At 33.8% G+C, this 14,627-nt stretch overlaps 1 protein-coding gene across 4 annotated transcripts in view; it reads left to right on the plus strand.

Moving 5' to 3' along the window:
- The window catches only part of LOC140442963 (uncharacterized), a 122,211-nt gene that overhangs the window by 65,085 nt on the left and 42,499 nt on the right, over window positions 1-14,627 (plus strand). For all 4 annotated transcript variants that reach the window (XM_072533950.1, XM_072533942.1, XM_072533931.1 and 1 more), the window contains one exon: window positions 2,333-2,415. In XM_072533950.1, coding sequence (XP_072390051.1) covers window positions 2,333-2,415 — 83 coding nt within the window. The remainder of the gene's footprint in view (window positions 1-2,332; window positions 2,416-14,627) is intronic.

Raw genomic sequence — 14,627 nt, forward strand, 5'->3', positions numbered from 1 at the left:
ACATTATTTATTTTAAAATGTTTAGAACGTGTGATATTTGAATTTGACAAAACATTGCTCGGGATGAAGTCCTACATTATATTTAATGCATCGATATTTGGTACACTTGCCACATTTGCCGCACCTTTGTTGTTTTTCAATTTTGTCCACCAAATGACCCACATTACCCAAACGAATTTCGTCAGCAACATGTTTTGAAGATTTTGGACGTACTCCACGTGGCGTTGGAATATCTGGAGCTGTCAACAGGGCCTCCACAATTCCCCTGTAAAATTCTAACAAAGAAATTGCCTCAATGTTGCGGTAAAGAAGCCACATGTTGACTATTTCGCCCTTCAAGCAACATCTAAATATTGTAAATATTGCCCAATACCGTTGCAGTGTATCTTTTGATCTTTCAACCTTGTCAGTAAAGGTAAAGATGTAAAAAAATTATCAATATAGATAACAGATTCTTGTGGTAAAAACCCTGTACACAGCTTTTCGGTTACGAAACTTCCCAACAAGTTACCCTGTAATTTATTTCCACTTCCAGTATAGGGATGAAATTTTACAAGGTAACCTTTATTGGTCGCAACGCACCAAAATTTATATCCGTAACGGATGGGTTTTCCTCGAATAAACTGCTTCATTGAATGTGGTCCATAGTAGGGCTCCATGGCTTCGTCCTCTGAGAAACTTCGATTCACTGGCTGGAGGTAATGATGATAACGTTCATTTAGATGGTCGATTAGAGTTTGAACTTTGAACTCTTTATTGGTTTGTTGGTAAAACGTGTTATCGTTAAAGTGTAAAAATCTCTATAAATCTGTTCAAATCTGTTTCTACTCATAGTATTACTAACTAGATGTTAGTGAGAGTCTCCTCGACATTCCTAATACGAATTGCCACATGTTGGATGCCACATGCCACATTCTGGATACCACCCATTGCCTCCTAAAAGGCAATGGGTGGTATCCAGAGAGAATAAGGATGCCAAAGTATTTATATAAATCATCAACGGACCAAGAGAAAGGTCAGGATTTTTGTGAAGCGTACTTTACCGTTTCTTTACAAAGATAGTCCATGAATTTTTCATCAAAAAATAATTTAAGCACAATTTGACTAATCTGATTGGTATTTTTGGTACATTTAACTCTTGAATTAACTGCGCTATATAATTCCTTTTTAATTCATTGTCGTAGTAATCATTGTTATTTTTATTTATTCTCAACAAGCATATTGTTAGTATCTTCCAGTCGAATTTCGGGAGAATACTTCAACTACAAATAAAATGCTGTTCGTGGAAAAAGTTTTTTTCTTTAATTCTTCGATCTAAATCGATTTCGCCTAAAATTTGCCAATTTTATTTTTCACTACCCACATTGTGCTACATAATTTTAATTCCCCCGTTATTTCCCACTTCTGAAGAACAGCAAATCAACAAACAGACATTTTTCACTAATCGACATCGAAACTCCGGAAAAACTCCTATAAAACGCCACTTATCACTACGTTATCCTTAACACCCCTCGAAACAATAGGGTCAACGGTCCTCGAAGTACGTTCAGCTGTAAACTCCTCACACCTAAAAATAGTCTCAACTTCGAAAGTTTTTACGACAGCGAGATCAAAGAAAACGCTGCGTTTGTCTTATAACTTTATTGTTTCATTCGATTCTTTTTTAGTTACGTGCTGTAGTTTGTTGGATTTGTTTGAACTGGAATTGGTTGGGAGTTTTTGATTGTTTATCAAGAGAACTCTATAGAAGTTTGTGACTTACGATAATTTATTTTAGATTAACTTTGTTTTTTTATTTAAGAATATAAAATTTATATTCTGTTCCAACTTTAAGATAGTTCATTGTGTGTAGCTCATTGTAGGATTGCTGTAGTAGCTGTACGAATTCCAGTGGTAGCCATACGGTTTATTATTTTAAGGGAGTAGGAATAACTAAGACGATATTTTTTATTTTTTAATTTATTGGGAAGATTGGAAAAAGACTTTGGTAAATGGTAAAATTATAACGCCAAGCAAAATAATTTAAAAATTTATACAGAAAATTAGATAGTAGAAATAAAAGGCAGCATTTGGCAAATTAACTCACAATATATTAAAACGTGCATTGAACTAGCGAATTCCCCATTTTTACTTATAGTGCACTTAAAAAAGTAAATATTGAAAAAATAGAGGGTGACAATTTGAATGCTTTCTACCGTTAATGTCTTCGTTAGTCTTACTATGTCCTTTTAACATGCATGCATTTTTTGTTACTAATCAGATATGTAATAATTTATCTGAAGTATTTAACACGTATTTTTGTGTAATTTCACATTTTTTTTGTGGTTTTCAGGTATTCAATGAGGTTCAGCTTCCACCGTTTCCAGAAAATGCTACGCTTAACGAAGGATCCTGGCAAAATGTTAATAATACCAAGTAAGTTTTTTCTATATCTAGAAAATAATAATTTCGCGTAGTAGATGTCTCTTTATTATCAAAGCGATTATTCAGTGGGGGGATTTAGGGGCTTAAACCCGGCAATGCATGGCAATTTCTCTTTGAGACGTATCGAAGGCTTTTGACTGCGTTCCACACGACATTTTGCTCTAGAAATTAAATTACTATGGAATCAGAGGTATTCCCCTTAAGCTTATAACTTCTCACCTATGTGGCAGACACCAGGCGGTAGTGTCTAAAGGTCGTCTCTCCGATTTTCTATCCGTAAAACATGGAGTCCCATAAGGTTTTATGTTATAATATTTTTTGGTAAAATATTGTAATTGTTATAGTTAAGGCAATTTTTATCTGAAACACGCAATTTGGAGCGATTTGTTCGTAAGTAGTGGCGCTTTCGCATATTGTGAACGTAAACATTAGACTGCTTTATTAAATAGGCCCGTTTTCTGTGAATCCTAGTCAGAACTTAAAATATCAACAGAGTAGGTAGCGGTATAATTTTGAATTTGATAAAGAAAGGTCGGCAATGTTCTAGATAACTAACCCCTGCTAAAATCCTGATAGCTTTCTTTTCTTTCTTTTCATCATCATCATTCTGGCTTTATAACCCTGCGTAGGTCCTAGCCTCCTCAAGAATTTCTCTCCAGTCGTCCCTAACCATCGCCTCTCTCCGCCAAGCACGTATTCCCATATTTCTCATGTCTTCATCGATGTTATTAAGAAACCTTGTTCTGGATCTTCCGCTTCTTCTCTAACCAATGGGTCTATCAAGAAGCGTTTTTCTAGCTGGGTCATTTTGTTCCATCCGCATTACATGCCCTATCCACCTCAGACGTCCTACCTTAATATGTTTTACGATATCAGGTTCCTGGTATATTCCATAAAGTTCGAAGTTGTATCGTCTTCTCCATACTCCATTGTCATTTACTGCTCCATACATCCGCCTTAGTACTTTTCTTTCGAAACATCCTAACATGTTTTCATTATTTTTTGTTAGAGTCCAGGTCTCTGAACCATATGTTAGGACTGGGCGTATTATTGTTTTGAAGAGTTTTATTTTTGTATTTCTCGATATAATTTTGGATTTAAGGAGGAGATTGAGCCCAAAATAGCATCTGTTGGCCGTGCCAATTTTGCGGTTTATCTCTACGGTAGTATTATTTTCAGTGTTAAGGAGCGCTTCCAGGTATACAAATTCGTTCACTGCTTCGATGACGTCGTTTTCTATAACAAGTGGTCGTAGGATTTGTGGTTGCCTGCTTATTTTCATATGCTTCGTTTTGTTGTTGATTATTATTAAATCCATTTTTGTAGCTGATTCTTTTAATGCTACATACGTCTCTCGTACAGCGTTTTCCTTTCTACCAACAATATTGATATCATCAGTATAGGCCAGGATTTGCACTTGTGATTTGTGACATACGTATTACTTTTTCCAGGTCCAGATTGAACAGTATACAGGAGAGAGGGTCTTCCTGGCGCATCCCTTTATTTTTTTAAAAGGTTCACTACTTATTTGTCTGGTAATTCTCTACAGTTGTTCTAGTTCGTCGGGTAAGCATCTTTGTGTAGGCTTAATTTTTTTCTTCCTTTATTCTGGTCCAGTAGAAGTCTATATCTGTCTGGCATTCTTTATTTACATTTTAATTCCTTAGCCTGTTGGTGATGTTTTCCGATTACCGTTCTGCAATTGTCGCATCTTTCAGCTTTTACACATTACATTTTTTTGTATACATTTTATTTTCTTTACTGGTGTTTAAAATTCTAGTCATCAATGTTGAGATCAGTAGGTAATGATCTGAGTCTATGTTTGCGCCTCTATAACTTATGCAGTTTATTACGTCTGTTCCATGTCTTGAATTTATTAAGATGTGATCAATCTGACTCGTTGTTTTTCCATCAGAAGAGGTTCAGTTAACATTGTGTATGTTCTTGCGTTCAAAATAGGTGTTAGCGACTTTCATATTGAGTGCTGCTGCTAAGTTTATCAGTCGTGATCCATTATCGCTACTGATGTTGTGTAGGCTATGCTTTCCTACCGTGGGAATGAAAACTCGATCTCGTCCTATTCTTGAATTCATGTCACCTAATACAATCTTAATGTCATTTCTGGTACATCTCCCGTAGGCTTACTCTAGGTATTCGAAGAACTGTTTTTTTATTTCCTCTGGTTTGTCATCAGTTGGGGCATGTGCATTAATCGAACTGTAATTAAAGAATTTCCGGTTTATGCGCAAATAGCACATTCTTTGACTTTACGCGTAAAAGTTAAAAATAAGGCCTTTTGTTCTTCGGTTTACAATAAATTCCATTCCATCTATGTGTTGGCTTTCATTGCAGCTATAATATATGGAATTGGTTCTCTTGTCAAGAGTGCCAGTTCCCATCCACCGCATTTCCTGCAGTGCTAAAACATCTATTTTGTATGTATTGACTATGTCTAGTACAGATGTGAGTGCTCCAGTTCGGTACAGGGTTCGGGTATTCCATATTTCTAATCTCAATTCCATTTTTCTTTTGCAGAGTCGTCGTCGTGACTTCTTTCCAGCTAAAAGTTCCTGAGGTTCCGTAACATATGTTTTTTTACAGGAAAAGGTTGTCTGCCTCTAGCCCAACCCCCAACCTGGAGGGCCAGGGACTCTTGTGTTAGGGTTGCTATACCTTAGTCTGTTTTGGTTGGCGGTTGGTATTTTTATTTCCCAACTACCCACCGGTCTCATGACCGGTTAGGGTGTTCGCCTATCCACCACCTGGGGAGCATAGTTTAGGTATCCTTAGCGTCCATAGCTTAGGTATTTATGTTTATTACATCTATTTAATGTATATTTCTATACTTGTGCGATACGTTACTCCACTTATAACCCAGCGTAGTTGATGTTTATTGTGTGTTTCTTTTTTTTTATATTGGCTTTGGCTTGAAACCTTTAGTTACGTAACTACATATAAATATTAGTATTCATTCATACAGGATTGTACAAGGAGGACACTTTATTTTCACGCTCAGGGATTCATGAGAGCGGTTTTATTGTAACAAAATTGTGTGTTTCTAAATAATAAAAAAAAAGATTATTCAGTTTTGGCACAATTTCTAAATAAAAATATGTAAATATTGATTAGAATTTTGCGGCTACGCGAATTTTAAAAGAATATCCCGTTAGTAGAAAAGGGACGGTTTATTGCCACTTTTATGATTCCATATATTTAACTCTCTTCCACATATTCGCGTTTTTCCAGTTTACTTGGCACTTTGAAAATACTTTAGCATTTTATTTTGGACGTTTTTGATCTTTTAAAGTTTTTTTTGCTAAAATATATATCTTCCACGCACAAAATAACATTGATGTACGGATTATTTAAGATACGAGAGGACATTATGTTTATTTGGAGAATCTTAGTTATATACAGGGATAAATGTTCTTCAGAAAGAAAAAAAAAGGAATTTGAAAAACTCTGGGATGAGATAAGACATCGTACGGTAGGTTTATGACCCGGTTTTCAATCTTAAATATGTACACCAGGGTAACTTTTGAAAACGGTAAAAAGTGAAAAAAAAAACTTTTCATAAATTTTTCACAAAATTTGGTGGATTTTTTATTTTTATTTTTATATTTATTTTACACAAAAAAATTACAAAATTTGGTAAATTTGGTGAAGCAGAATGATTCTATCTCCTGCTATTGCACATAATCTCTCCAGAATAATTATTTTAAACTGTTTGTCCTGTTGCCTGATGTCTGTTATTTGTATGTGAATGCTTATGATATTTTTGTGATGGATAGACTATTTTTTGACGAAATGCCCCTGAAGATCTTCTGAGAGCGAAAGTACCTACTTGAGCAAGATTTAATAAAGAACTGTGCTCGATATCTGTCTCTAATTTGCAAAAAATATAATTAAGAACTTTTTAAAAACGTGGACAACGTTTTAATTTTAGTTTATTAAAACACCACACCGTTTCCGATTTCAATAACCCCAAAAACGAGCGTATTACATTTGTTAACCCTGCTTTAATATTTATACCATTTACAATCTTTATCCTTTTGTCGGGGAATCGTCGATTTTAAAAATTCAAAGCCTTACGACCCAAATCCCCAAACCGCTGTTCTTTCAACAAGTTTGTTATTGATTTCAAATGAGGTAAAGTTTTCAAAAGGCGAGTCAACTACAGCCATTTTAAAGTGGAAACACAATCGATATTCGAGGAATTAAATATACTTATCAATAATACAGAATTCTGACGTGTATGACAGAAAAGTTTGAAAATCTTCGATAACGAAGGGTAATAAAGAGAAAATTATAAATGAGGTGCGCTTTTTACAGACTTGAAAGTAAAGTTTGTACTTTTATATTAGGACTTTACTTATTGAGTTTAGTTTTAATGTTACAGGAAAAAGTAATTACTATTTTAATGGAAATAAGCCGCAATTGAAGTTTAAAGTAAGTTTATTGGCGTTTCAATTTCTACTTCGGAAATCGTTCTCAAAATACAAATATAAATAAATTAAATAAATTTGTTTGTTTAATTGTTTTTCAACAAAAAACAAAATTTGTTTAATTTATTAATGTTTGTATTTTGAGAACGATTTCCGAAGTGGAAATTGAAACGCCAATAAACTTATTTTAAATTTAAATTGTGGCTTATTCCCATTAAAATAGTAATTGCTTTAAGATGCCACAAGAAAATAGATTCAGAACAATATTACAGAATAAAATTAAATTAAAATGAATATTTTTTATTTTCTTTATATTATAAACAGCATCTCAGATGCAAGTGCTTGAATTTCAGACCAATTCTACTGAGACCAATGTTTATATCTAGCTTTGTGATGTGACAACTAAATTTCGTAACACATCTGAAACGTCGTCAAAGTAAAAAATTGATTATTTTTTGAAAAGAAAGACAAAAATCTTCATCTCTTTTTTGGAAAGATGAAATTTTCACAGGGCAATCAAGAAGATTTTTTTTTTGGTATTTGGAAGCTTATAACTCAGCGGTGTTCTTAGAGAATGCCAAATTACGCACAAGATCATGTGAATAAGCTTGATTGAATTTGTAAGAAGTTGACGATGTTTTACTATATGATGAGGAGTCTTCACTTGTCCAAACGCTATCTGGAATCTCAATATTAATGTTGTCACTATCACCAAATGAGTCAAAACCTTGAAATAAGGGAACGGGTGTTTGTTCAGAGTGATGGATCGATCCAACAGTAGACAGAATATTCGGATAATGAATACTGTGCCAGTTTTTCTAAACAATATCCAAAATAAAAGCTTTCCCAAAAAATAAAAAAAAATAAACCACTTTCTTGTTTTCTTTTATTCCAGTCACGAAGCAGCATTTTCTCACAATTATGGCATACAACGTGAAGAATCTTATCTTGTTCACCAAGTGTGTAGCACTTGATAACTTAGACGAATTAGTGTGTAGCAGCCGCATACATAACAAAATGCAAAAGGACTATTTAAACAACTAAATCTATTTGAAACCATTTTCCCAAATAACACTAACGTTTATTTATCAACTCCGTTAACAAAATACTACCACTGAAAAGATGAACGAGAATGGGTCACTTTCGAGTTGTATTAGACATGACTCTGTCTTGCGCGTCTAGCAGTCGAGGGATGGTAGAGGAGATATTGTTAGGGTATGCAAAGAGTTAATGACATACAAACATATCTTATTATAATGGCCAATGTACACTATCGAGAGGCCAATTCTTCCTAAGATATTACGCTATTTTTGGTGTACGTACATAAAATATCAAATTGCAAAAAATTTAGAGCTTTCAGACCAATGTGTATTGTAGATTTGAATTCAGTAACTACGTAATACCCCATATTAGTTAAAAAATTTCAAACAACAAAACAAAAAAGTTTTTTGTTCGATAGTGGAATCTTTTAATAATTTTTAATATATTTTCTGCCCTTCAGCTCTTAGTTAGCCGGATAACTAAGGGTAAATTTAGCTCGTTTTATGATTTGGGCTTGATTTTATAAAACAAATCCTATTATTATAGTCATAAACGAATCCGGGACATATTCCTCTTAAACTGCAACAAACTTATTTCCGGAAACTCGACGATTTCGACAAAAAGACTATCGCGAACACTTTTTTCTCTCTTCCTAATGCACGTAAAACGACGTCATCTAATTAGGTCCCTCTTGAAATTCTTAAAACAAGAGTTCGTAGAGCTACGACACCCCCGATGTTGATCTTGGGGCCCAATTAAGTTCTTTTCACCACTTGCTCTGGCATTTTATTGCATTTTTATCTCTTCCGACGAATGAATACACTTTCTAATGGGTTTACGCCTCGCAGAATTATAATAAAAAAGGATGGAATTATTCAAAAGAATATGTAGCCGGTGAAGAATGATAGCCTGCTGGTTTTATTGCGAAAAATAACGGAGAGGAGCGTGCTTTTAATAGCTATAAAAGAAAATACGCATTTTTACACTGTGATAAATTTTATATTTGCAGTGGCAGTGAATTTATTATCAGGGACTACATATTTCAAAATATACTCACGTCTTTTATAGCTGTATAGACTTACGTGTAATTTTCGCAGTTTTGTGAAATTCTTTAGCTAACATTATTATGATGATGATGGTCTTAGGACGCGCGAATAATTGTCCATGAGCGAAACATGGAAAGTTAATTCAATAAACTTCCAACGGTTGGCCTTGCGATTTCTTTATTGTCGTTGCAAAAGCCAAACGCACGGGAAATTGTGGACGTTCAAAATTAAATGGTAAGTAACAGGAAAATGGAGGAACGTATAGAAATAGTAAGGAAATAAAAGAATGTTTGAACATGATGCAAAATGCGATGAAAGAACAAGAAATGAAAATTAAAGATCAAATTAATTTCAAATTTGATTAGAAATCAAATTTGAAAACGCGATACAAGAAGACAACCGAGAGATAGAAGAAAAAGTTAAGCAAAACGCAAAACAAATTGCGGAAATCAAAACTTAACAAAAATTCGGAGAAAGAAGGGAAATAGGGAAAGAAGGGAATAATTCATGGTATAGGTGACGTGAAAATTCAATTTGGCGGGGATGTGAGAAAAACACACACCCGGTTTCTCTTATTAAAATTAAAAATGTAAAGCATGTAAAGATACAATAAAAAACCATTAAAAAGAGAAAGCTACTCTGCGGTTTGATAGTAAAGAAGATGAATTTATCAGCCAGGAGAATTTCGGAAAAATATTTTTACAGTATTTTTGGGGAAAAATCCAGCAATTTGAAATCAACCAAGAGCTCCAGAACGATAAATATAATGAGAAAATGGGAATATCGGAAAAATCATACGCTCTACAAATTTATAATAACGCCAAGCAATACAATAATTATTCGCCGGAACAACTGGTTGAATTTATTGCGAGATATTTTGAAAAGATATTGGAAGACCACATTACGTTACAAAATTACAAAGAAATTGACAGTTTATGTCAATTTTTACAAGTACGACGCCGAGACAGAACAAATAAAAGACCACAAGAAAATTACACAACCCAGGACAGAAACCGGGAACAACTTTCTCATACACATCGACAAAAAAGAAAATTTATACCAAGAAGAGAATATGACAGAAAATATGAAAGAAGAAACAATTATGTACCTAGAAATGGAACAATTATGTTCCATTTTATGGAACGGGGAAAGACATATAGAAGATCGTGAAAACAATATCGCACCGACATATAAAGAAAACAGAAATAACAGGCGTCCAAATGAACAGAGATACCGGGAAAATCGTTTCAATGACGAACGATAGAGAGGATCGAGAAGAGAAGTCAACAATACCAACATACACAAAGATACGAGGAAGAAAGCCTCAACAACGAACCGAGAGATCAAGAGTTACATCAAAAGTTACAGAAGTAAAGAATATATACTATAAGAGAGAGAGAGAGAGAGAGAGAGAGAGAGAAAATTTTAAACTCGACGTCTCGGCACCCATTTTGGAGCCGTTATCAAGAGGGATATACGTTTCCGTTCGAGTTCGGAGTCTTAATCTTCCTACTACTCTCACTCGTGACGTACCAGTATCTTGTTCTCCAGAAATACGAGAACCATCAAACGGAATTGAGGTCTCAATCTGCCTATTTTCAGTGTCAAGTGATTAAGGTGACAGAAGTTCAAAAACGAATGACAAAAAATTACTGGCTATGTTCAATATGAATTAAATGTGAAAGATATACTGAAAACTTTGTTTTCAAAACTTCCACAAAATTTATTTTAAATTCTTATCACTACAGCTGTTTCGGCTGATTGCCTTTCTCAAGTGATCTGTTTTTGGCATGGGTGTACACTTTATAGTCTCTAATGAAATAGGTTGAGGAGGGGAGAACTGTTTGTCTCAAGCTGGTCATTCAGAATTATATCTGTGTTTTTTAACTTGTTGATTTCCATAGATTCTAACAAAGATAGCTTAAGGCCTTTATTTTGAATGTGTAGAATTTTAAATTCGTCATTAAAAGAATGATTATGATCTAGAAGGTGAAGTGTGTATGTAGAATCTGTTTTTCTATTATTGAAAGCCCTTTTATGTTCTGCTATTCGTTTATTAAAATTTCTACCTGTTTGACCAATGTAAGTTTTTGGACATTGGTCAAACAGGTAGAAATTTTAATAAACGAATAGCAGAACATAAAAGGGCTTTCAATAATAGAAAAACAGATTCTACATACGCACTTCACCTTCTAGATCATAATCATTTTTTTAATGACGAATTTAAAATTCTACACATTCAAAATAAAGGCCTTAAGCTATCTTTGTTAGAATCTATGGAAATCAACAAGTTAAAAAACACAGATATAATTCTGAATGACCAGCTTGAGACAAACAGTTCTCCCCTCCTCAACCTATTTCATTAGAGACTATAAAGTGTAAACCCATGCCAAAAACAGATCACTTGAGAAAGGCAATCAGCCGAAACAGCTGTAGTGATAAGAATTTAAAATAAATTTTGTGGAAGTTTTGAAAACAAAGTTTTCAGTGTTTTATTGTTACATAAAATGAATTTCCATCAAGTAACGGTCGAATCCATCAATTATTTGAAAGATATACGTTGGTTACTTATTTCAGTTTAATTCGATTTATTGTATTTTTCACGTATCTACTTCACGTTCATTTTATCTTCCTTCCACAGCTTTCTACTATGCACTCTTTCGAAGCCATTTATATTTTCCAGTAAGTTCTTTACCACGCCAGCTGTCTTTTGATCCCTACGTCTATATATTCATTTGTCATAAATTTTAACCACCCTTCTTATAATGTATGTAATACAGTTGGCTTATTTAGTTGAAGAAAACGTTTACAGACAGCGTACGTATCATGTGTCCTTTGCCTAAGTGTCTTTGGCTTATGTAAATTCCACTATTTCGAGAACATTAGCAGATGTAAATATATTTATCTACGTAGTACGCGTTCTGAAACGGATCGCGGTATTCCTGAAACTCTCTACTTCTGAACGCCGTCTGCAGGAAGTAATTGAATAAAATATAAAGGCGCAGTGCGTAGGAATCGCAAAGGTTCCGTCGGCTGACAATAAAATAAATACCGCACGATTTTTAAAAAATCGACCTCGTTCCGTTGCCGCCATGGGGGTTTTTGTAAGGGAGATTTATTTGGGATTTTGGGGCGAAGGTCTTTTACTCGTAATATGGATTGCAAAATTTATTTAACGACTTTTAGGATACTTGAATTTAAAAACGTACTGGGCGGTATAAATGGGGGCTTTTATATACATCCTTAATTGCATTCATTACGTATATGGCGAGAAGTTTAATACAGTAAGGTCTCGTTTTATGCGGTGGATACGTTCCACAGAAAAACGCATATAAAAATCGCATAAAAAAGGACATTAAGTGCCTTAAAAAAAGTAGAAATACGTTCCGTAGCCTTCTAAAATTACATAAAACTAAGACAAAAACAAAAAAGTTTGCAGAAATTAAAAGAAATAGGCTGCATAATAAATTACTTCGAATATCTGAAAGAAATTTATAGAGAAGCTTAAAAAACCTTGTATTAAAAACTTAATTAATTTTATTTTATGGTAAAGTAATAGGTACATATAGTTTTACATTTAGATTTTTAATTTATCGCTATCTGATAATGGTTTGCAATGTTTGCGAAGTGCCCCAAAATCATCTTCATCGTCGGAAGAAACTGTCTCTGTAATAGATATTTAAGGTAAAGGCACAAAATCACAAACTTCAATATCGTTCTGTGTAGCTCTTCCTTTTCTGATAATGTAATCAGTAATTAAACTTTGCGATCATGATGCGAGTAAATTTTTATGTAGCTCACGATATCCTAACATGCAGTTATGTAGCTCACGTTGTAATTTAAAGGCTTATTCACAATTGGGGTCATTAATAAGAAAATTATTTTCTAAAATTAATTATACAGTAGGGGGGGGGGTTGGTTTTTCTTCCTCATCATTATCATCTTCTAAACTCACGACGCCATATAAAGTTAGATCTAAAGTTTGATCAATTATATCATGGTCACTTAATGCATCATCCACAAGCAATTTATCTATATCATCGTGGCTGAAGGTAGATATTAAAACAATCTCCGCCAAACAATCTCCGTCAATGTCATGTGCCAAATTAATTATTTTATTTGATGGTGTCGATGTTTGAATGGCTTTTTCCAACAGGCATTTAAAGTTTTTCGTCTTATTTGGGCGGAAACAGATGCAACATGAGTCACACAATCAAAAATAGAAAATTGGTTCCATACGTCTTTTACTGTTAACGGCTTATTGTCTAGTTTATTCACGATGGATTTGTAACTTGCCTTTATGTAATATTTTTTAAACGTTGCAATTATGCCTTAATCTAATGGTTGAATAAGGCTTGTTGTATTGGGCGGAAGAAATACTATTTGAACGTTTAGATATTCTAAGTGTGGATGACCTGCTGCATTGTCAATAATTAATAAAACTTTAAAATCGAGAGATTTTTCTTTCATATAGACTTCTACTTCTGGCACGAAGCAATTATTGAACCATTCTGTAAAAATAGCTCTGGTCATCCAGACTTTCTTGTTAGCCATCTAATGCACTGGCAGTTGTTTAAAATCTTTGCCTTTAAAAGCACGTGGTCTAACAGATTTCTTTATTAACAGCGGTATCAATATCCGATCTCCTGAGGCATTGCTACAAAGTAATAATGTTACTCGATCTTTACTTGCTTGATGTCCACTTGCAGTTTTTTTTTCATTTGAGATGTAAGTACGGTTAGGCATTTTTTCTAATACAGTCCCGTTTCATCAGCTGTAGCACTCTCTCCTGTAATCTTGATATTATGAAGTGCATTTCCTTTTATACACCCCGTTAGCCATCCTTTGCTGGCTGAAAATTCTTTACCAGCTTGGGAAGTGTAAGTTGGTGGTTCTTACTGTTTCACTCAAAAAACTGAAGAGTTTTTTCCTGGATTAAATAACCACTTACAGGAATTCTTCGTTAAATTAGTTCCTTAATCCAAATTGCGATGTCTCTTTCTGTTCTTTCTAATAATACATCCCTTGATTGGTATAAAAATTTGGCGCTTAATTTTTTTGTACCAGAAATTATAGATTTTCTTATAGCAACTTCATTCTTCTTAATTGCTATACAGTTGACATCTGGATTTGAATAGTTAATATTTAATTATAATAGTTAATAATAAAATTTTTGGGATGAAATACAAACCGCACAACTTTAAAATCGCATAAAAATAATCTGCATAAAAAAAACCTTGCTGTATCCGGAAAATAGAATGTATTTAACAACAAAAGCCAAAGGGTAGACGTGATAATCCCTTTATCTAAAACATAAAGTATAAACAAACATAAGAAAAAATGGAAGATAGGAAAGTAGTAAAATGGATATGTTACAAATACTTCCCAAATCTGAAAACTTACAAAGGTAAATGTTGATAAAATCGCAAAGACGCAATCAACAATGAAACTGCAATGGTTGCAGATAAATTAGGAGATAGAAAAGTAAATGAATAGATCAGAGAAGGGACAAAAGCAGGTTACGTTACAAAGTCACAAAACAAAAAGTGCAATTTGCAAATAGCATTAGACTAAAGGATGGTAATAATAAATATATTGACGAGCATAGGGAATACAAAATAGGAGGAGAATTAACTGTTTACACATATTTTCTGCTTCATCTTAATATTTT

The sequence above is a fragment of the Diabrotica undecimpunctata genome, chromosome 1 (genome assembly GCF_040954645.1).
Source record: "Diabrotica undecimpunctata isolate CICGRU chromosome 1, icDiaUnde3, whole genome shotgun sequence".
NCBI lineage: Eukaryota > Metazoa > Arthropoda > Insecta > Coleoptera > Chrysomelidae > Diabrotica > Diabrotica undecimpunctata.